The sequence below is a fragment of the Nerophis lumbriciformis genome, linkage group LG12 (genome assembly GCF_033978685.3).
Source record: "Nerophis lumbriciformis linkage group LG12, RoL_Nlum_v2.1, whole genome shotgun sequence".
NCBI lineage: Eukaryota > Metazoa > Chordata > Actinopteri > Syngnathiformes > Syngnathidae > Nerophis > Nerophis lumbriciformis.
This window is the reverse complement of record NC_084559.2, coordinates 44,695,895-44,719,402: the sequence shown is the minus strand read 5'-3', so window position 1 is coordinate 44,719,402 and position 23,508 is coordinate 44,695,895. Positions and strand designations below refer to the sequence as shown.

The 23,508-nt window shown below is 39.5% G+C and overlaps 1 protein-coding gene across 1 annotated transcript in view; it reads left to right on the top strand.

The window, feature by feature from the left end:
* The window catches only part of LOC133622891 (uncharacterized), a 586,815-nt gene that overhangs the window by 931 nt on the left and 562,376 nt on the right, over positions 1–23,508 (top strand). The window contains exon 2 of the mRNA XM_061985724.1: positions 7,211–7,389. Coding sequence (XP_061841708.1) covers positions 7,227–7,389 — 163 coding nt within the window. The 5' untranslated portion in view covers positions 7,211–7,226. The remainder of the gene's footprint in view (positions 1–7,210; positions 7,390–23,508) is intronic.

The following is a 23,508-nucleotide window of genomic DNA, read 5'->3' as shown; positions in this document are numbered from 1 at the left end:
GATCAAAACTTCTCGCACATTCCACGCAACAAAAATTACAAGTATGTATGATTCAAGCTGCTATCGTATCCGAGCAACGTCGGTATCAACCAATATGGTATAATCTTGGAATTGAGAAAATTATTGGCACACCCCTAGTCCATACATCGACTGCAGATGTAACCCTGATAAATTTCTAGCACTGTTTTTCTTGGTATTGTATCGGTTGAAAAATTTGCCTTCGACTAATATAAGATCTTGAGGTTAGTGCAATATATGTAACTGTCTATCGCAAATGAGATTTGTACTGATTTTTGTGCATCAGGGTGTGTTTTCTGAAGAGTAAACAATCATCAGAAAAAGTAAAAGAACACATATAGGCTTCAATTTGCTCAATATTGATCATTAGAGAACAAACAGCCTTTTATGTACGGAATGAAGTGTGCTAATCGGTAACGATTCGCGTACACTTAAAAAGTGCCACATTTTGATACATTTGTTGCTCGTGACGTCACCTTAGGTTGCAGACTCTGCACCGGCTCAAGCACTTGACCGGGAAACAAGCAGTGAAGCACATTGTAAAGGCAGTCTAAATGAGTCTGAGCTCATTTAGACTGCCTTTACAATGTTCTATGCTAACAAAGCAAGAAGAAGGCTCTCAAAAGCACAGTAAGGCTCCACTTTTCAAAATGGGCTAGTTTGATGCTAATTGACAATAGATTTATGATAGATATTGACATTAGATTTACTATATATGTATATATAGACACGTGTGTGTGTGTGTGTATATATATATATACAGGTAAAAGCCAGTAAATTAGAATATTTGGAAAAACTTGATTTATTTCAGTAATTGCATTCAAAAGGTGTAACTTGTACATTATATTTATTCATTGCACACAGACTGATGCATTCAAATGTTTATTTCATTTAATTTTGATGATTTGAAGTGGCAACAAATGAAAATCCAAAATTCCGTGTGTCACAAAATTAGAATATTACTTAAGGCTAATACAAAAAAGGGATTTTTAGAAATGTTGGCCAACTGAAAAGTATGAAAATGAAAAATATGAGCATGTACCATACTCAATACTTGGTTGGAGCTCCTTTTGCCTCAATTACTGCGTTAATGCGGCGTGGCATGGAGTCGATGAGTTTCTGGCACTGCTCAGGTGTTATGAGAGCCCAGGTTGCTCTGATAGTGGCCTTCAACTCTTCTGCGTTTTTGGGTCTGGCATTCTGCATCTTCCTTTTCACAATACCCCACAGATTTTCTATGGGGCTAAGGTCAGGGGAGTTGGCGGGCCAATTTAGAACAGAAATACCATGGTCCGTAAACCAGGCACGGGTAGATTTTGCGCTGTGTGCAGGCGCCAAGTCCTGTTGGAACTTGAAATCTCCATCTCCATAGAGCAGGTCAGCAGCAGGAAGCATGAAGTGCTCTAAAACTTGCTGGTAGACGGCTGCGTTGACTCTGGATCTCAGGAAACAGAGTGGACCGACACCAGCAGATGACATGGGACCCCAAACCATCACCCAACCATGCAAATTTTGCATTTCCTTTGGAAATCGAGGTCCCAGAGTCTGGAGGAAGACAGGAGAGGCACAGGATCCACGTTGCCTGAAGTCTAGTGTAAAGTTTCCACCATCAGTGATGGTTTGGGGTGCCATGTCATCTGCTGGTGTCGGTCCACTCTGTTTCCTGAGATCCAGGGTCAACGCAGCCGTCTACCAGCAAGTTTTAGAGCACTTCATGCTTCCTGCTGCTGACCTGCTCTATGGAGATGGAGATTTCAAGTTCCAACAGGACTTGGCGCCTGCACACAGCGCAAAATCTACCCGTGCCTGGTTTACGGACCATGGTATTTCTGTTCTAAATTGGCCCGCCAACTCCCCTGACCTTAGCCCCATAGAAATTCTGTGGGGTATTGTGAAAAGGAAGATGCAGAATGCCAGACCCAAAAACGCAGAAGAGTTGAAGGCCACTATCAGAGCAACCTGGGCTCTCATAACACCTGAGCAGTGCCAGAAACTCATCGACTCCATGCCACGCCGCATTAACGCAGTAATTGAGGCAAAAGGAGCTCCAACCAAGTATTGAGTATGGTACATGCTCATATTTTTCATTTTCATACTTTTCAGTTGGCCAACATTTCTAAAAATCCCTTTTTTGTATTAGCCTTAAGTAATATTCTAATTTTGTGACACACGGAATTTTGGATTTTCATTTGTTGCCACTTCAAATCATCAAAATTAAATGAAATAAACATTTGAATGCATCAGTCTGTGTGCAATGAATACATATAATGTACAAGTTACACCTTTTGAATGTAATTACTGAAATAAATCAAGTTTTTCAAAATATTCTAATTTACTGGCTTTTACCTGTGTGTGTGTGTGTGTGTATATATATATATATATTAGTTAGCGATTTCACTAGGCGATTTCCACACTTCCAAATTTGGTCATCAAAACTAAAACTAAGTTCCACATTACAATCAAACAGCTGGTGTGTAATAATGACAACAAATACAATAGAAACACTTTGGAGGGCTAAAGAAAATAAAAGACTGGCACCTTCAAGTTAATGGCAAAAAAGACCACTTCCTGGCCAAGGCAACACACATCTTGAATTTGCAACTGCCTGACAAGTCTACTATGTAATACTTTCAAATGAGACACAGAAGTGTAAGAAAACAAGAAAACAATTGGACAGCACATCTCAGTGTTAAATGGTAAATGAAAACTAGAAAACACCTAAGGGAATTTTGATGTGCCTGCTATCAGTGCTGTTAACCTCTGGCCTGGGGTTGATTGAAGCTAAAAGGCTAGCATAAAACGTTAGCATGCTAAAGTTAGCCTGCTAACCTTAGACTGTTATGATAGGAACAGTTATACTTGCTGGATAGAGACATGTCTCAAAACCCAAGAATTCTAGGTTTAAGTGATCAAAATGAGCTAAAATGCTGGCATAAAACATTAACATGCTAATGTTAGCATGGTGCCAAATATCAAAAGCCATTATATTTAGGTTTAAATGAATACAATTAGCTAAAATGCTAGCATATAATGTGAGCATGCCTAGGTTAACATGTTGACATAGGAAAAGTTAGCATACTTCTACGCTGGCGCCAAGTATCGAAAGCCATTATTTTTAGGTTTATACAAAATGGGGACGGTGTGGCGTGGTTGGGAGAGTGGCCGTGCCAGCAACCTGAGGGTTCCTGGTTCAATCCCCACCTTCTACCAACCTCGTCACGTCCGTTGTGTCCTTGAGCAAGACACTTCACCCTTGCTCCTGATGGGTCCTGGTTAGGGCCTTGCATGGCAGCTCCCGCCATCAGTGTGTGAATGTGTGTGCGAATGTGGAAATAGTGTCAAAGCGCTTTGAGTACCGTATTTTCCGCACTATTTCCTCAAAAGCTGACAGTGCGCCTTATAATCCAGTGCGCCTTATATATGGACCAATATTGAGCCACTACAGGTCTCGCAACTTCGGTAACTACGCCGACTTCATTTTCCCCCTTCCACGGCTGCTTACCGTAGAAGAAGAAGCGCTTCTTCTTCTACGGTAAGCAGCCGTGGAGGAAGCAACATGATGACCTGCGCCAAGTAAAGAAGACTAAACAGAGATTCCAAGGGAACAAAGCGAGATGGCTACAGTTGGAGGACAAACTCGAACAGTGGGTTGTTGAACAGAGAGCAGCAAGTAGAAGTGTCAGTACAATCACTATTTCTTTTGTTGACATTCCCTTTAGCTCAGCTCCATCTAATGGATGCATAACATAACCCCAGCCTCTACTGTAGCATCTATTCTATGCGCCTTATAATGCGGTGCGCCTTATATATGAACAAAGTTTTAAAATAGGCTATTCATTAAAGGTGCGCCTTATAATCCGGTGCGCCTTATAGTGCGGAAAATACGGTACCTTGACGGTAGAAAAGCGCTATACAAGTATAACCCCTTTACCTTTACAAATAGAATTAGTTAAAATGCAAGCCTGTAATGTGAGCATGCTAAGGTTAGCATAATGACATAGGAAAAGTTAGCATGCTTCTAAGCTGTCGTCAAGTATAACAATCCATTAATTTTAGGTTTATACAAATAAAAATAGCAACAATATTAGCATAAAATATTAGCAGGTTAATGATAGCATGCTAATATAGGAGAAGTTAAGTTTTATTTTTTACAATTAACATTAGTTGACACACTGAAACACACACAAAAGTACCAAAAATTGGTACTGTTGAGTACCAGTATCGATTCTTTGGTATCGTATCAATTCAAATATGAAAGGTACCCATTCCTAAGGCCGTTAGAACGTAATTTATGCTTGCACACGTGTTTTTTTCTGGTTGAATGACATACATGGCAATGTTTTGTGTTACTTTACATCAGGGGTGTCTTAAAATCATTTTCGATCGGAGACCACATGGAGAAAAATCTACTCCCAAGTGGGCCGAACTGGTAACATCATGGCACGTTAACTTAAAAATAAAGACACCTTCATATTGTTTTCTTTGTTTAAAAACAGAACAAGCATATTCTGAAATTCTACAAATCATAATGTTTTTTTTTTTTTTTTTACACTTACATGTTGCAATTAATAGTATTCTATCTTTATTTGTCGTTATTTATATTTTCTAAATAAATGATGTGATAATGTTCATCAGTTAACTCATTGGCGTTAATTTTCAATCTATCAAGATAAGAAAATGATATCAAAATCAAATTACAGTATGTTATTTATGTCGTTTGATCATTTTCCTCGACTGATGTACTAACATCATGTGGTTTATTTTGTACATATGTAGCATCATCTACAAAGATACAAATAATTGCTATTGCGACATCCAGTGGACACATTAAGAACAGCAGTTTCTTTTATTAAAAAATTTCTGGTTAATTTTTGTACTTAGCAAACTCATCCCACGGGCCCTATAAAACCTATTCGCGGGCCTAATCCGGCCTTCGGGCCGTACGTTTGACACCCCTGCTTTACATGAATATGCGAGGCACATATACAGCGCCTTTGACCAGTTTCCCGCTCTGTTTATAGCTAACTTCAATTCAGAAAATATTAGCTCGATGTTTACTCCTCTCTGAGCTGCCACCTTAACGTGGTAGAGGAGTTTGCGTGTCCCAATGATCCTAGGAGCTATGTTGTCCGGGGGCTTCCATGCCCCCTGGTAGGGTCTCCCAAGACAAACAGGTCCTAGGTGAGGGATCAGACAAAGAGCAGCTTGAAGACTTCTATGGAAATGCAAGAACCGAGACTCAGATTTCCCTCGCCCGGACGCGGGTCACCGGGGCCCCCCTCCGGAGCCAGGCCCGGAGTTGGGGCACGATGGCGAGCGCCTGGTGGCCGGGCCTGTCCCCATGGGGCCCGGCCGGGCACAGCCTGAAGAGGCAACGTGGGTCCCCCCCCTCCAATGGGAGGAGATCTTGCCCCAAGTGGAGGAGTTCAAGTACCTCGGAGTCTTGTTCACGAGTGAGGGAAGAGTGGATCGTGAGATCGACAGGCGGATCGGTGCGGCGTCTTCAGTAATGCGGACGCTGTATCGATCCGTTGTGGTGAAGAAGGAGCTGAGCCGGAAGGCAAAGCTCTCAATTTACCGGTCGATCTACGTTCCCATCCTCACCTATGGTCATGAGCTTTGGGTTATGACCGAAAGGACAAGATCACGGGTACAAGCGGCCGAAATGAGTTTCCTCCGCCGGGTGGCGGGGCTCTCCCTTAGAGATAGGGTGAGAAGCTCTGTCATCCGGGGGGAGCTCAAAGTAAAGCCGCTGCTCCTCCACATCGAGAGGAACCAGATGAGGTGGTTCGGGCATCTGGTCAGGATGCCACCCGAGCGCCTCCCTAAGGAGGTGTTTAGGGCATGTCCGACCGGTAGGAGGCCACGAGGAAGACCCAGGACACGTTGGGAAGACTATGTCTCCCGGCTGGCCTGGGAACGCCTCGGGATCCCCCGGGAGGAGCTGGACGAAGTGGCTGGGGAGAGGGAAGTCTGGGCTTCCCTGCTTAGGCTGCTGCCCCCGCGACCCGACCTCGGATAAGCGGAAGAAGATGGATGGATGGATGGATGGATGTTTATTTCCTGCCAACGGGTGCCATGGAGACCGTAACCCTGCCAATGTGGTGAGTGCATAGACAACAGGAGAAGTACATGGAGCCAGGGTGACGGGGGGCAAACATAGCGGTTGTGGGAGAAAGTTGTCCATGCACGCCAGCAAGGGAAGCAAGAACACGTGGGCACGGGTCAGTCTGATCGAGGTAATTCAACAATGCAAACCTTTAAACTACATTGCAGAAGAAAAAGTCACATTTTGAAGTAAATCTAATTCTCTTAATGTTCGCAACTGCAGTGTTGTATTGACCAGAGTTCTGTAATGTCTTGATTTCTTTGGAGCTCAGACCAGCTGAGACTGAATCCACAGCGCCGTTGTTGGTTGCAGCTTTTGCTAATTGATCTCCAATCAGTTCCGCACAATTAACAGGATTCTTAAGGATTAATTAGCCTTCTAATCTCTTTGCCGACATGCCTTATTTCGACAGTTCTGACTAATTAATTGTAGGCGATATTCTAGGATAGTCGATATGAATATTTTCTTTTTTTTAATTGATGGTTAGGACTTAAATCACAGCCGACAGAGGGTGCCTATTCGGACATGTGTTTGTATGTGTGCTTCTGTTTGTGCAAAGAGAGGGGGCGCTGTGGTCAAGTCCAGCCTTTATTAAGATTAATGAACAGCTTGACATTTTTAGTCCTCTGTCTCAATCGATAATTTTAATACTTGCAAGAGCCAATGGGGATGTCGGCGAACGGAACACACACCGCGGCCACACGGTGAATGTTAAATGTCCGAGGGGTAATCAATGCCAAGAAATTAGCTATTGATCTCTTATAGTTTTGTAATGGGTTATCTATTGGTTTGCTCTTTCGGAAAATTCCAATATCAGTCGGATGGAATGGTGTCGGTTATATTGCTGTGGGGTTGGTGTGTGTTCACGCACAGTTTTGTGTGTGTGTGTGTGTGTGTGTGTGCGGGGTCACATTCTAATTAGGGCAGAAATAAACACGTTTAGAAGAATTTGTATCACATTCATGGTTTATTACTAATTTGGCTTTAGGTGAACTCAATGCTAATGACAAGAACAATATTGGTTCTTTATCATGTCGAACCGAAATGAATAGGAACTAACCGGCGTCTTTTCACTGCATCCAGTTAGGTTTAACTGACGATGGATCTGCTGTGCTGGGGCAATAGAGAGCTGGGCCAGAGCGGGCATGGCAGACCAGGTGACGTCACCCCAGAGGACTCTCGCCTCGGAGAGTTCACAGAAGGAGGGCTGGGCAGGGTGAAGACGATGGCATGTGGGTCTACCCACTCCGTGGTGGTCACAGGTATAGTTCCCTTACTTACTTACGTACTACAAGTGTTCAAAGTGCGGCCCTATTCTAAAAATGCCATTAAAGACTAAACAAAAAAAAACAACCTCAAAAAACAATTAAAAGTGGAATAAACGAGCAAACAGGTGAAATGTAACGAGTAAAAGTTGCAGTGTTGACTCTAATAACGCAACTCTGCTATGCAGGCTGTTTTTTTCTTAAACCTGTCTTTGCTCAAAAAAGAATAACACATCAAAATCAATGTTGTTATTAAATGCTTCACTTTAAATATTCTACTTACAAATATTTGTTGGCGAAAATATTGCTAATTTGTGTGTTTGCCATATAAAAATTAAGTTTTATGACAAAAACGGCATAAGACAAACAAACATATAAGCATAATAAAAAGGTATAATTGACAGATAAATCTGAAGTTGATTGAGAGCAGGAAATTACTTTAACTCGGGGGGCCAAATTTAGAGAAAAACAAACGTGTCTGCAACACTAATACAAACACTAATACAAAACCTCACAATAATGTCTGATTGAATGCTAAAAATGTTATGACAGAATGGAATTCTAAATTTTGTACTGAATGAGACACAGAATGTATATGAAAATAAAGAATGTGGGATTTACAATATTAACTATGAAATATAAAACACTGAATATTGACAACATATGAACGTCACACCCCCTCTCGATCGACATATTTTACAACCAAGCGAAACACAACAAAAATGCAACAAACACAGCGAAATATGAACGCGAAGGGTAAAAAATAAACCCACTTACAAACTGATATATCTGATATATCACTAAGCTTTAGAACTTTGTTGTAAAAATCTCCTTCCGCATCTGTCCCTGACACCCGCATTTCAGGCTGGCCGCTCTGGAAACACTCTGTGGAAATGCTCCACACCCACACTGCTTGGTGCCTCGTCTGAGCTGCTGTGACTTAGATTACCATAGTAACTAATTAGATTACCATAGTCACTAATTAGAATACCATAGTAACTAGTATATCATGCAAAAGTGCAGATTCCAACCATTGAAATATGTTGTATAGTTCAAGACTTACGGTCATTTGAAAACATCACTGCACATCATAATGGCGGCTACAGTTTCCATCTTAAAGATCGGAAAAAATTATTTGGGAATGTCCGGCGGGCCAGATTGAAAAACTTAACGGGCCGCATGCCCCCGGGCCTTAATTTGCCCAGGTCTGGTCGAGAGACTTAAGTGAAAAAAATGTATGACTTATTTTTAACAATTATCAGTGGGGCCCTTTTGGATACTCAATCATTTAAGTGTTTTTTTTAAACTGTCATTGCTCAAAAAATAATAATGAATTCAAATCAAATGTTGAGATACGTGTTTGCAAATACTTTTTGCTACAATAATACTTCCATAGCCATAAATCCCCAATCCTCGTTCACAATTCTGTCCCAAAAATCCCTTATTTGTGGCCGCTGCCGTAGGTAAGGACGTTGCCTTTGAGCGATTACGCGCTGCCTTTGTCTGCTACTGACAATCACGGCAGTGGCTGCAATTGTAATCACATCTCCTAAACCATGGAATCGCAATGCGTCCATCTTCCTCAAAGTGGAGTTTTGCGGTACGAGATTTTACAAGAGTTACGACTCATGACACAAAACACATTTTAATGAAAACAAGCTGCAAATATACTTTTACGAAATTTTAGAAATATCGCTTTTATTTTCGCGAAAAACTGCAATGCAAACAGAGCCAAAAGCCGACTGCATGTAAAGTAACAATACAAACTCATATACGTATCCTGTACATATATATGTGTACGTATACAGTATATGCAGTACATAATATGATACATAATATATAAATACGTAAAAGTGTATATATATCTTTATATATACATGTGTACGTAGTGTATTTCAATACACAATGTACGTATGTATGTATATAACAGAAAATATTTAAAATGCATCAATTTACTTGAAATTCATACAAAAAAATTATCTGTACATATATATACATATATATGTATATACAGGTAAAAGCCAGTAAATTAGAATATTTTGAAAAACTTGATTTATTTCAGTAATTGAATTCAAAAGGTGTAACTTGTACATTATATTTATTCATTGCACACAGACTGATGCATTCAAATGTTTATTTCATTTAATTTTGATGATTTGAAGTGGCAACAAATGAAAATCCAAAATTCCGTGTGTCACAAAATTAGAATATTACTTAAGGCTAATACAAAAAAGTGATTTTTAGAAATGTTGGCCAACTGAAAAGTATGAAAATGAAAAATATGAGCATGTACAATACTCAATACTTGGTTGGAGCTCCTTTTGCCTCAATTACTGCGTTAATGCGGCGTGGCATGGAGTCGATGAGTTTCTGGCACTGCTCAGGTGTTATGAGAGCCCAGGTTGCTCTGATAGTGGCCTTCAACTCTTCTGCGTTTTTGGGTCTGGCATTCTGCATCTTCCTTTTCACAATACCCCACAGATTTTCTATGGGGCTAAGGTCAGGGGAGTTGGCGGGCCAATTTAGAAGAGAAATACCATGGTCCGTAAACCAGGCACGGGTAGATTTTGCGCTGTGTGCAGGCGCCAAGTCCTGTTGGAACTTGAAATCTCCATCTCCATAGAGCAGGTCAGCAGCAGGAAGCATGAAGTGCTCTAAAACTTGCTGGTAGACGGCTGCGTTGACCCTGGATCTCAGGAAACAGAGTGGACCGACACCAGCAGATGACATGGCACCCCAAACCATCACCCAACCATGCAAATTTTGCATTTCCTTTGGAAATCGAGGTCCCAGAGTCTGGAGGAAGACAGGAGAGGCACAGGATCCACGTTGCCTGAAGTCTAGTGTAAAGTTTCCACCATCAGTGATGGTTCCAACAGGACTTGGCGCCTGCACACAGCGCAAAATCTACCCGTGCCTGGTTTACGGACCATGGTATTTCTGTTCTAAATTGGCCCGCCAACTCCCCTGACCTTAGCCCCATAGAAAATCTGTGGGGTATTGTGAAAAGGAAGATGCAGAATGCCAGACCCAAAAACGCAGAAGAGTTGAAGGCCACTATCAGAGCAACCTGGGCTCTCATAACACCTGAGCAGTGCCAGAAACTCATCGACTCCATGCCACGCCGCATTAACGCAGTAATTGAGGCAAAAGGAGCTCCAACCAAGTATTGAGTATTGTACATGCTCATATTTTTCATTTTCATACTTTTCAATTGGCCAACATTTCTAAAAATCCCTTTTTTGTATTAGCCTTAAGTAATATTCTAATTTTGTGACACACGGAATTTTGGATTTTCATTTGTTGCCACTTCAAATCATCAAAATTAAATGAAATAAACATTTGAATGCATCAGTCTGTGTGCAATGAATAAATATAATGTACAAGTTACACCTTTTGAATGCAATTACTGAAATAAATCAAGTTTTTCAAAATATTCTAATTTACTGGCTTTTACCTGTATACACACAAACATACACACTCAACTCAATGTATGTATACACACACAATGTATATATATTGTATATATATATTTATACAGTTCTGAAGTTGGTCTACTTATATACTGGATATTAAATGTGTTTTGTAATTAAATAAGCATCACATTAAATTTTATATCGAAAGCGCTACACTAACTTCAGTAGCTTGTTTAATGATTATTTACTCCAATTATGTGTGCTGTCTCATAGTGATCTGTGATCACGTTACAAAGCTGTTTTTACGTGTAAAGTTTGCATATTAAGTTTGCTTTAAGTTTGCATAAAGTCTGCATATTAAGTTTGCTTTAAGTTTGCATATTAATATTAAGTTTGCTTTAAGTTTGCATATTTATTTCATACCAAATTAAAGAATGAAGTTTGCCAGACATTTAAGATCACAGTACCTGGTGTGCCATATTTTGGAGGGTAATCGCCAATACGCTGTTATATGGTTTTGACACACGTACACAAATACACACATCATGACACTGTTTTTCGCCACACAGCAGAGTGTTGATTGTGACGTAACAATAATTTGTACAAAATAACACTTCAGTTTGCATTGTTTAATGCAAGCTACAACAGAGTGAACGACAACACCTAACTTTAAATACTTCAAATTTAACAGTCCTCCTCCCACATCAGACCCTGGCGAGTCACGACAATGCAATACGAAGTATAAACGATAAACCGTTGACTATTAAGAGTATGTGAAAGTTCGACTGCTACCTTGTTTGTACTTCCCTGATGATCTCCTGAAAGTTTTGTAATCAATCAGAAAGATCAAGCAGCTAAAATGCGCCAAACACGGGGAAGTGTGGAGAGAGTGTTTTGCACCCATCATGCACTGTAGTGAATTTACATATGTGTAATTTTTAAATTATACATAGTGTTTGAACATGTATTATAATGTCACAAAGTTCAATGAGCAGAAGGTTTTATATAAAGTATGTATACTTTATTTGTTGATTATAGGTAATTTACACCATGAGTGGGGAAGGTTATTTGGATTGGGTCATATATATTGATGCTGTGCTTTAGATTTTTTCCATATGAAATTCATAGACATTGACCATCGATTCTATATTTTCCCACAAGAGGGCTGCAAGATTGCTCCACTCCAATCCACAAGGGACCAATTTTAGGCTAAAACACGCGATTGGACAATCTTCTACATAAACTTTTGAAGACTCTGATGAGCCGCAGTTTGGTTAGCCATGGCATAGATCATTGAGGAGGAAGCTAGCCTGCGTATTGAGTGCATTAGCAAGCCCTACACATTAGGGTTGTACGGTATACCTGTATAGTATAGTATTGCAGTGCTAGTGAATCAAAAATGGTACTATACTCTATTTGAAAAGTACCGGTTCCCCCTTCTTCTTTTTTTAACGGACATGAAGGCGCGTCGTCGTCACTTTGTGTCATTGCTGGTTTTACGAGCAGAGGAGCATGTTCGGCAGCGCACAACCACGGAGTACTTACAAGCAGACACAGTGTGTAGGCAGAAAAGGGAGAATGGACACATTTTGCTTGAAAACTAACGATAAAGGTGAAGTTATAACACTGAAACTCCCTCAGGAAGAGGCACTTTAAAACACGGCTAGCTAGCTAGCAGCTAACATCCATTCGCAGTCTGCAGTGTTTTAGGTACTTCTAAATCACTCATCCTCGCCTCCATGGTGACAAGTAAAGTACGTTATTACAAGTATCATCCCTGCAGGACGAGGAATAGCTAAACATGCTTCACCGCTAACACAAGATAGCACTCCTGAATGTAAACAAACGCCATGGGTGGATCTACACCTGATAAAATAGCGTATCTCGTCGATACTACTATGATTACATCGATACTTTTTATCGTCACAAAATCTTTTTTCCTTTTTAAAACATTCATATTATGTTTATAAACTCAGGAAATATGTCCCTGGACACACGAGGACTTTGAATATGACCAATGTACGACCCTGTAACTACTTGGTATCAGATCGATACCTAAATTTGTGGTATCATCCAAAACTAATGTAAAGTATCAAACAACAGAAGAATAAGTGATTATTACATTTTAACAGAAGTGTAGATAGAACATGTTGAAAGAGAAAGTAAGCAGATATTAACAGTAAATGAATAAGTGGATTAATAATCAATTTTTACAGCTTGTCCTTTATAATGTTGACAAAATAATAGAATGATAAATGACACAATATGTTACTGCATTAGTCAGCAGACTAATTAGGAGCCTTTGTTTGCTTACTTACTACTAAAAGAGAAGTTGTCGTATGTTCACTATTTTATTTAAGGCCAAAATTGTTCTTCGATTTCAATAAGAAATATATGTTTAATGTACCCTAAAAATTGTTGTTAAAATAATTCCAATAATGCTATTTTTTGTAGTCCCCTTTATTTTAAAAAGAATCAAAGTATCAAAAAGTAACAAAATACATTTTGGTACCGGTACCAAAATATTGTTATCGGGACAACCCTACTCTCGACATTTGGTGTACCCATTTAAAACGTGCACGGCCAGAAAACAGATCTATTGTGTGCAGGTTTCAAGCAGACATCCGTTTTTTATTTACAAACAAGACATGATGTATACTGCTGCCCTGCCCTACTTATTTGCCAATTTGATAGAAACCCCAAAGACAAGACGAGAGGAGGCTCTTTTAGTGCATTGGCTGGCAGTTGTCATAAATCAACAGCCGGGGATGAGTCTTAGTAGATCACCCTTTACCTCTACTATCATTACAGGAGAAAGGTGACATGTTTTGATTGATTAAAATGGTGCGCGCTAGCTTAGGCTAAATCACGTTAAGTGATGTGACATTGCAGTTTCACATATCATATTTCTGTCAAGACAATGGCGGTTAGACGGCTTTGTCAAGGCATGATATCTGACAACAGCAGACGTCTGGGAGGGAGATTTATGAACAGGTTTTTAGTGGTGTGAGGAAGATGAGAGAGTGTAAAAAGTGGTCCTTTTTTGTACATTGTCACTTCCTGAGTGATTGTAAATTTTACCCCACTCCTGTTAGGAATCAGAGACATTTACACCTCGTGACAAATTGCCTGCTGTAAAAGTATTTACAGGTCTTAGCGCCCCTCCTCTTTACACTCGGGCAGATGCATGCCTACCACAGCACATGCAGAAATATTTACCCACAGATAATTTATGTGAGACACATTTATGTGTTGCACCGAAGCCTTAACCCGAGACATGTCGTAATGGTGTCATGTTAAGAGCACTTGTCTGTTGTTATTGCTTGAAGAAAGTAGGTCTGAGTTGATCGTAATGGTTTTATATTGCACACATTGTCTCAAATCAGCAGCTATCTAGCCCTGACACCCCTCAGAAAGGCTTGTTTCAAACATTATAGTACATATTGACTTTATTGACCCAGAAATGCATCAGTCAGTTCAACATTGCATTTTGCTTCATGCCATGGTATTGTTAGGTGACCTCAAATGACAAACACATGAATCCTTACTGTACTGCATGTCAAAATACCTCAAATTTGAACCCAAATAATCTACAATATGAGCCACTGGGTGGCACTGTGAGACTGCTAATAAGACTATGAAGTGTTAAAAGGGAGGCCCACTCTCTCACCATATGCAGACAGAGCTATAATTTACTAATAGTGCAGGAGCCGCCTTTGCTGTTATCTTTTAATAGATTTGTACGGGTGGAAAACAGGTGCCTCTTCCTAATGTGTTCAATTGGCCAAGTTGCCGACTGAATTTTAGGCATCCATCACTGTCGTATATTTGGACATCCCTGCTTATACTCGGGCTGGGTTGGTTCGCAGAGAATCTCTATATATGCCCACAGTCACGCGGATTTGCATATCCAGACCCAAAAACATCTCTCAGACTAAAGTTCCTTATGTGTTTTTTTGCAACAGAAATTGAAACCGGCAGTCGTTTCCCATTATGTCAGTTAGTTGTAGAGCAGGGGTGTCAAAGTCAAGGCCCGCAGGCCAGATCAGGCTCGCGAATGAATTATCAATGGCACCCGGGATGATCAATCAATCAATCAATGTTTATTTATATAGCCCTAAATCACGAGTGTATCAAAGGGCTACACAAGCCACAACGACATCCTCGGTTCAGATACCACATCAGGGCAAGGAAAAACTCAACCCAATGGGACAATGAGAAACCTTGGAGGGGACCGCAGATGTGGAGACCCCCCCCTGGGCGTCTCCACAAGTGCAATGGTCTTCGAGTGGATCTAGCATAATATTGTGAGAGTCCAGTCCATAGTGGATATAACATAATAGTGAGAGTCCAGTGATATTTGATTAGTATTAGAACCGGCCCGCAGGCCACAGCCACCTGCTGCTGTTTTGCACGCACCAATACTTCATCAGTGTTGGTGCTAGGAATTTTCAAAATGGGGTCCCAGGGATCCCATCAAGTCATAAAAATGGGGTCCCACAGTACGTTTTTGGGGTCCCACTTTTTTTGTAACCGTTTTGAAAACAAATGATAAATGTATGCATTATCCTGTTATTTCTCACATTCTATATTGTGTTTTGGAAAAAGGTAGTCATAAACGTTACTTAATTCATTAAAAAAAAAAAATTACAAAAGAAAACACATTTTTATGCATATGTGAATTTATTCAGTTATAAACATTCATTCACTTTCTTCTTTCCTTCATAGATGTAAACTTTACCGTTGCCGGTATTTTATTCTATAATTTTATTGTAATATTTTCATAATGTGTTTGTTTTATTTTTGGCCAAAGTAAGACAAAAAAACCAATCTGAATTTGTCTTAATTTTTTAGTTTTAATGCCATGATTTTATTAGTCCAGGCCGCGTGTGCACAGATTTTCCTCCATGCGGCCTCTGAGCTAAAATGAGTTTGACACCCCTGTTGTAGAGCAAATGTACTTGGATCGCCCCCTTTTTATCTCCAAAATCAATATAATGCCCTGTCTTGGTGTAATGTTATCAACGGTACTGGAGACAAATTAGACACACAAAGGAATGTTTAAGGGGACCTATGATGAATTTAATATTTTCTAACTTATAAATGTTGTTACAATGTTGGATACCCGTGTTAAACTATTTCAAAGCGTAAAATCATAAGGTTCATGGTTCATTAATTTTGGTCTGAGCTATGTTGTGAATTCAAGGACGTACTTTGCATAGGGAGCACCTCTCCCTATGCTCCACACTGTGAAAGAAAGACAAATAAAAGTAGGATAAAGTATAATTTTCATCTAATTGTGGGGGAATGTGTATAGTTGAGGTGTTTCGAAACTTAAACACTTTAGCTAGTATTGCTATGCTATTTACTAGGGATTTGCCAATACATCGGCTGGTTTTCTTGAAAAAGTACATACTGTACCCTTTAATGCCAATCACAAACTCCTATCCCCTCTTGCTGACACTATTTATAGTCACCCGACTGACAAGCGGCTAGCAGCTAATGTGTGTCTCCATACACACTGTAGAGTTAATAAAAATAATCAAATAAACTGCATTTCTTGGTAACATAAGTATCATTGTCACTGGAGCACAAGGCTAAACATGTTACACACTGAGAGCAAGTCAGCAAGCTAATCGCTAAGCTAAGAAATACGTGATTAGTAAACGTTTGGAAAGTGTGCAGGCAGGTGTACCTAATGTTGTGACCGGGTGAATCTATATACTAATTATTTATTATTATACAGATTTACGACTGTGTCTAGACAAATAAATTGCGGTGACAATTTCAAGATATGCAAAGAAACATTGTACATTTTTCAAAAGATAAATGATTATACTTTTGTAGAGGATGCGGCGGTGGTTTCATTTGCAATCTGGGATAACCTTCGCAAGCATCTTGTAGATAGACTCAAATAAAAGTGGCTGTGGAGAAAAATGGACACAGAATGTATGTATTATCAGTTTTATCTATCCATCCATCTATCTATTCATTTTCTACCCCTTGTGCCTCTCAGAGTGGCCCGGGTGGCTGGAGCCTTTCCCAGCTGCGGATGTGTTTTAAATGTAGATAAATCATCATAGGTCCCTTTTAAACTATTATTTGGGTATTCTGATTAGATTTTTGTCGCCTTAGTCAATGATTACTTCAACATTGATATGGTTAATATTATGAATGAAAAAAAGAGTAGAAAATGTGTTAATATATAGACACCATAGCCAGTGTTTCCTCATTCTCTGTTAAGCATTTCCTCAAACATCTGTGGCATCAACAGCAAAACATCAGTACAAGGGGACACAAAATAGGCTTACTTTAATTTTCTCTCGTTTTTTTTGCTTCGGTGTCGTGCTGGATTGTCTGTCCATGGCTGAGTTTGTGCATACACACACACACATTTTTTTTAACGATTTTATGAATACTCCATAATGTAGTAGCCATTGATGTTTGTGCTGTAAGCCGAGGAGGACGCGAGCAAAGCCCCTGTATAACCACGGCAGGGAAAAGTGAGAAAAACTTGTACTGCATGTAATGTACAGAGTAACTTTTTCTGAGTCCGTCTTTCTGCCCTCGAGGGTATTTTGCTGATTTATTTGAACTTTGCGAGAAAATAACTGAGATGCAACCAAAACACAGACTAGGCAATTTGAGAGTATAAAGACATGGCCAAAATGTGGCTTAAACGCAAAAGTCTGCATCCAAAATCAAGCTTAAAATGACCACTGTGTCTATTTTGTGGGGAATTTGACCTGTAGATATCATTTTTAGGTCTAGAACCTAAATGTCCAGTGGAATTGGCACCTTGTGTAAATCGTAAATAAAAGCAGAATACAATGAGTTGCAAATCCTTTTCAACTTATATTCAATTGAATACACTGCAAAGATATGTAATGTTCAAACTGAGAAACTTAACTTAGAATTTAATGGCAGCAACACATTGCAAAAAAGTTGGCAAAGGGGCATTTTTACCACTGTGTTACATGGCCTTTCCTTTTAACAACACTCAAAGTGATGACTCTTGCCCCGTCCTCGTTTGTGAATGACTGAGCATTTCATGGAAGCTGCTTTTATACCCAATCACGGCACCCACATGTTCCCAATTAGCCTGTTCACCTGTGGTACTGTATGTTCCAAATAAGTGTTTGATGAGCATTCCTCAACTTTGCCAGTCTTTTTTGGCCACTTGTGCCAGCTTTTTTGAAACATGTTGCAGGCATCAAATTCCAAATGAGCTAATATTTGCAAAAAATAACAAAGTTTACCAGTTCGAACGTTAAGTATCTTGTCTTTGCAGTCTATTCAATTGAATATAGGTTGAAAAGGATTCGCAAATCATTGTTTTCTATGCCATCTTCACTGGTTTTGAGTTTTGTAGTATCAGAGTAGCACTTAAAGAGGAAAGACTGATTTCACTGTACTACTTAGGAATGCATCATCCATTGCGTAGAAGCAACCTGAACTAACCTCAATTATCCCTAAGAACTGATATCCTTCGGATTCAGTGGAGTGTGTTCGATCATGGAGGGGGAATATGCCATTAAAAAAATCTGTATAAACTTTGTCCCCCCAACTGCTTTGAATTCTTGACCACCCAGCTGCACCCTTGAGCTCACCCAAGCACCGCATGTTGCTTGCAGGTTTGCCCTGTGCGCCCTGAAAAACACAGCGGGCAGCTGTGTTTCTTTAGGCAACGAGTTGTAAGGTATATTTGAGGTGCCTGCTAATGCCTTGTTAGAGCTCTATCGGGTGCTGGGTCTCTGCAAGGTCAGTGTCGGTAGTGCTTTAGTTCAAGGCCCTTGATCTGCTAGATGAAGGCTGAGGCGCATAGCTGTGCTGCCCGTTTGCGACCTGCTGATGTTTCCTGGCGAGCGCCTCTTTCTCTCTGGAACCATTGCTGCAAAATGGGTTTGGTGTTAGAGCGTTAGAGGGGGAATGTGTATAATTGAGGTGTTTCGAAACTTAAAAATACAGCCATATAATAGACTGTATACAATTTAGCTAGTATTGCTATGCTATTTACTCGAGATTTGCCGATCAATCGGCCGATTTTCATGAAAAAGTACATACCTTTTAATGCCAATCACAAACGCCGATCCCCTCTTGCTGACACTATTTATAGTCACCCGGCTGACAAGCGGCTAGCAGCTGATTTTGTGTCTCCATACACACTGTAGAGCTAATAATAATAACCAAATAAACTGCATTTCTTCGTATTTTAAGTATCATTGTCACTAGAGGACAAGGCTAAACATGTTACACACTGAGAGCAAGTCAGCAAGCTAATTGCTAAGCTAAAAAATAAGTGATTAGTAAAGTTGGAAGTGCAGATATTAACAAGACAAAATAAGTATATTAATAAGAGTCTAAAGCAGGGGTGTCAAACTCATTTTAGATTGGGGGCCAAAAGGAGAAAAATCTACTCCCAAGTGGGCCGGACTGGTATCATCACGGCACGATAACTTAAAAAATAAAGACAACTTCGGATTGTTTTCTTTGTTTAAAAACAGAACAAGCACATTCGGAAAATGTACAAATCATGATGTTGTTTTTTTTACACTTACATGTTGTGGTTAATAGTATTCTACCTTTAAACTTTACTTTAACTGCTGCTGTGACCAAATGTCAACTCCATATTGATACTGTTGACTGTCAATCAGAATGTGCAATAATGTTATGTTACTTAATGTGCCTTGTGTATACATTTTTATTTTTATTTTTTATTTTTAGCTAAGTACCGTGTGACTTGTTGAAGGGTGGACTAGCAAAGTAAGATTTTCAATGTACGGCAAACTGTCTGTTTAACTGTGCATATGACAATAAACAATCTTGAATCTTGAATCTTTATTTGTTGTTATTTATTAGAGATGTCCGATAATATCGGACTGCCGATATTATCGGCCGATAAATGCTTTAAAATGTAATATCAGAAATTATCGGTATCGGTTTCAAAATTATCGGTATCGGTTTCAAGAAGTAAAATGTATGACTTATTAAAACGCCGCTGTGTACACGGACGTAGGGAGAAGTACAGAGCGCCAATAAACCTTAAAGGCACTGCCTTTGCGTGCCGGCCCAATCACTTAATATCTACGGCCTTTTCACACACACACACACAATTGAATGCAAAGCATATTTGGTCAACAGCCATACAGGTCACACTGAGGGTGGCCGTATAAACAACTTTAACACTGTTACAAATATTCGCCACACTGTGAATCCACACCAAACAAGAATGACAAACACATTTCGGGAGAACATTTGCACCGTAACACAACATAAACACAACAGAACAAATACCCAGAACCCCTTGCAGCACTAACGCTACAATATACCCCCGTTACCCCCCCATGGTGGTATGGTATTTTTTTTTTTTTTTTTTGTCATAAAAAAATACAATCATGTGTGCTTACGGACTGTATCTCTGCAGACTTTATTGATCTATATTGATATTTAATGTAGGAACCACAAATATTAATAACAGAAAGAAACAACCCTTCTGTGCGAATGAGTGTGAATGAGTATAAATGGGGGAGGGAAGTTTTTTGGGTTGGTGCACTAATTGTAAGTGTATCTTGTGTTTTTTATGTTGATTTAATAAAAAAAAAAAATGTATTTTTAATTTTTAAATTTTTTATTTCTTGTGCGGCCCGGTACCAATCGATCCACGGACCGGTACTGGGCTGCGGCCCGGTGGTTGGGGACCACTGGTTTAATGCATCCAGCGGGGCATCACAACAAAATTAGGCATAATACTGTGTTAATTCCACGGCTGTGCTCAAGATAAAAATAAAATATACAAATCTAATTACAGCATGTTATTTATGTAGTTTGCTCATTTTCCTCGACTAATGTACTAACATCATGTGGTTTATATATTTTTTTACATATGTAGCATCATCTACATAGATACAAATAATTGGTATTGCGACATCTAGTGGACACATTTAGAACAGCAGTTTCTTTCATTCAAAAATTTCGGCTCATTTTTATACTTGGCAAACTCATCCCGCGGGCCGGATCAAACCTCTTCGCAGGCCTGATCCGGCCCACGGGCCTTACGTTTGACACCCCTGATCTAAAGAGAAGTTAATATAAAAGCAACTGTTGCTGTGTCAGCATTGTCGCAGTCCATACATGACAAGTCAGAAGAGGGTGGATCAATCTATCAGAGGTGGGACCAAGTCATTGTTTTGCAAGTCACAAGTAAGTCTCAAGTCTTTGCCCTCAAGTCCGAGTCAAGTCCCGAGTCAAGACAGGCAAGCCCCGAGTCAAGTCCAAAGTCAAGACTGGAAAGTCTCAAGTCAAGTCCTAAGTCCTGCATTTTGAGTTTCGAGTCCTTTCAAGTCCTTTTAACCACAGACTAATATATTAACACAGATTGTGTATGCTTTTCAAACGCTGTATTTATTTATTAAAACAAGTGCATTTTAAATTGCAGGAAAGAAAATTGTGCTGACATTGCACTTTATAATAGCACTACTAACCAGTCATTTTAAACATTAACTCATTCCTTTACAGAACAAACACATTGAAAAATAAAGTGCAAATGTACGTATTTGTACAAAAGTGTTAACATTGAAAAAACATGACATATACGTGAACATAACAAAAAAGTTGTACTTTTTATATGTCAGGGCCCTATGCTGCATTGCATTTGCAAAAGACCAAATTAGCCAAGAGTCTGTCAGTCATTTGTGCACGATGGGGGCGTAGTATGATGCCACCATGGCTGAAAACTCGCTCCACTGGAGCACTGGAGGCAGGCACTGCCAAGACTCTCATGGCCACTCGGAACAGTGAAGGAAGAGTCTTCATGTTCAATGCCCAGAACAAAAGGGGGGAGAGAGTTGTTTTGGGTTGGTGCACTACTTGTAAGTGTATCTTGTGTTTTTTATGTTGATTTAATTAAAAAAAGAAAGAAAAAAAAATTATTTCTTGTGCGGCCCGATACCAATCGATCCACGGACCAGTAGCGGGCCGCGGCCCGGTGGTTGGGGACCACTGAGGTAAACAACCAACAGTATGTCAGAAAGCTAGCTAAAACGGTACACTTATTCATAATATAGTATACATTTTAACTGACCTTTATTTTACTATTTTTGTCTTTTTTTAGGTGGCTAAAATACGCGGTGCTGCTGACCGCCGTCTAACGTTACGTGTGATATATTGACTAACGTAACCCTGCTTAAAAAAAATCACTGAACAAAAAGTATGAATAAGGTAGTGAACTGCAACAGATTCCCGTGTTTGCAATAACGTTATAACGTTAGCAGTGAGTTTACAGCCTCACTGATTTAACTACACAGCAAATAAAAGTCACGTTACTTAGCCAATAAACGTTATCTTACATTCAAAACTTACCGTTCTTTGTGCAACTTCAAATGCCGGACGAAGTTGGAAGTTGTTGCCTCTCCATCAGTAATTTTCGAACCGCATGTGTTGCATACTGCAAACCGTTTTGTGTTGACCACCTCGTAATTTTTATACCCAAACAAAATTATTTTAGGTATCATTTTTTGTTCACTGGCGTGTGGTTTGGACATGTCTTCTTCGTTGGTTGTCCTGCAATTTGATTGGATGAATGCTGTGTGATGAAAACAAAGTAGATCTAATTTGATTGGCTGTTGTACTGACAGCACACCAGCTGACACACGCAACGCTGATAGACAAGTACACAATGAAAAATACGGAGCGCTCCCGAACTAACTTTTTCATCTTTGGGTTTTGGGGAAAGTAGCAAGTCATGTCAAGTCATGTCAATTCAAAAGGCTCAAGTCCAAGTGAAGTCACAAGTCATTGATGTTAAAGTCTAAGTCGAGTTGCAAGTCTTTTTACATTTTGTCAAGTCGAGTCTAAAGTCATCAAATTCATGACCATAGTCTGACTCGAGTCCAAGTCATGTGACTCGAGTCCACACCTCTGCAATCTATTAATTGGTGGTGTCGATAACAAGAGTAGTATCAGCATATAATTGATGCTGGTGTGATTAGGTCAATGTTTTAATTTTCTCAAAAAACATTTTGGTTGTTTTGTTTTATTGTTTACACACACATGGAGTAATGACCTGGTTACAGGAGGACTTTGAGGGCAAAATCAAAGGATTCAAATGACTAGTAGATAGTAGTTTTTGCTTTTGTTTAGGTATTGTGTACTATTGTTTCGATCAAACAATTCTATGCAATAAAAGCGATAAGGAACTACTTTAAGTTCAATTCAGTTCAGTTCAGTTCCAGTTTATTTGGAACATGCATACGATACAATGTAATGCACCACACAATTCCAGTTGTTTCATTACAGCACGTCCGAAAAGAAGTAGGAAGAAGCAGAGCTTATTTAATCCTACGCTTTTTCATACCATAGCAATTTTATCCAATTTCCTTGTTCTCTGTAACAGAACAGTGAACAAATATATAATATACCATAGTAAGCAAACACATATTAAATACATAAATAACCTTTGTCTCAATAAAAGAAAAAAGAAAAAAAGGGGTTCAAAATGTTCACCATAATTCTTGTTCTGTGTACTTTGTGAACACTTGTAGTTTGAACAGTCTCTTAAACTGAATCATATTGGTGCTTTCTTTGATTTCTTTGGTTAATCCATTCCATCATTTAATTCCACATACTGATATACTAAAGGTTTTAAGTGTTGTACGGGCATATACATGTTTTGAATGAGATTTTCCCCTAAGGTTATATTTGT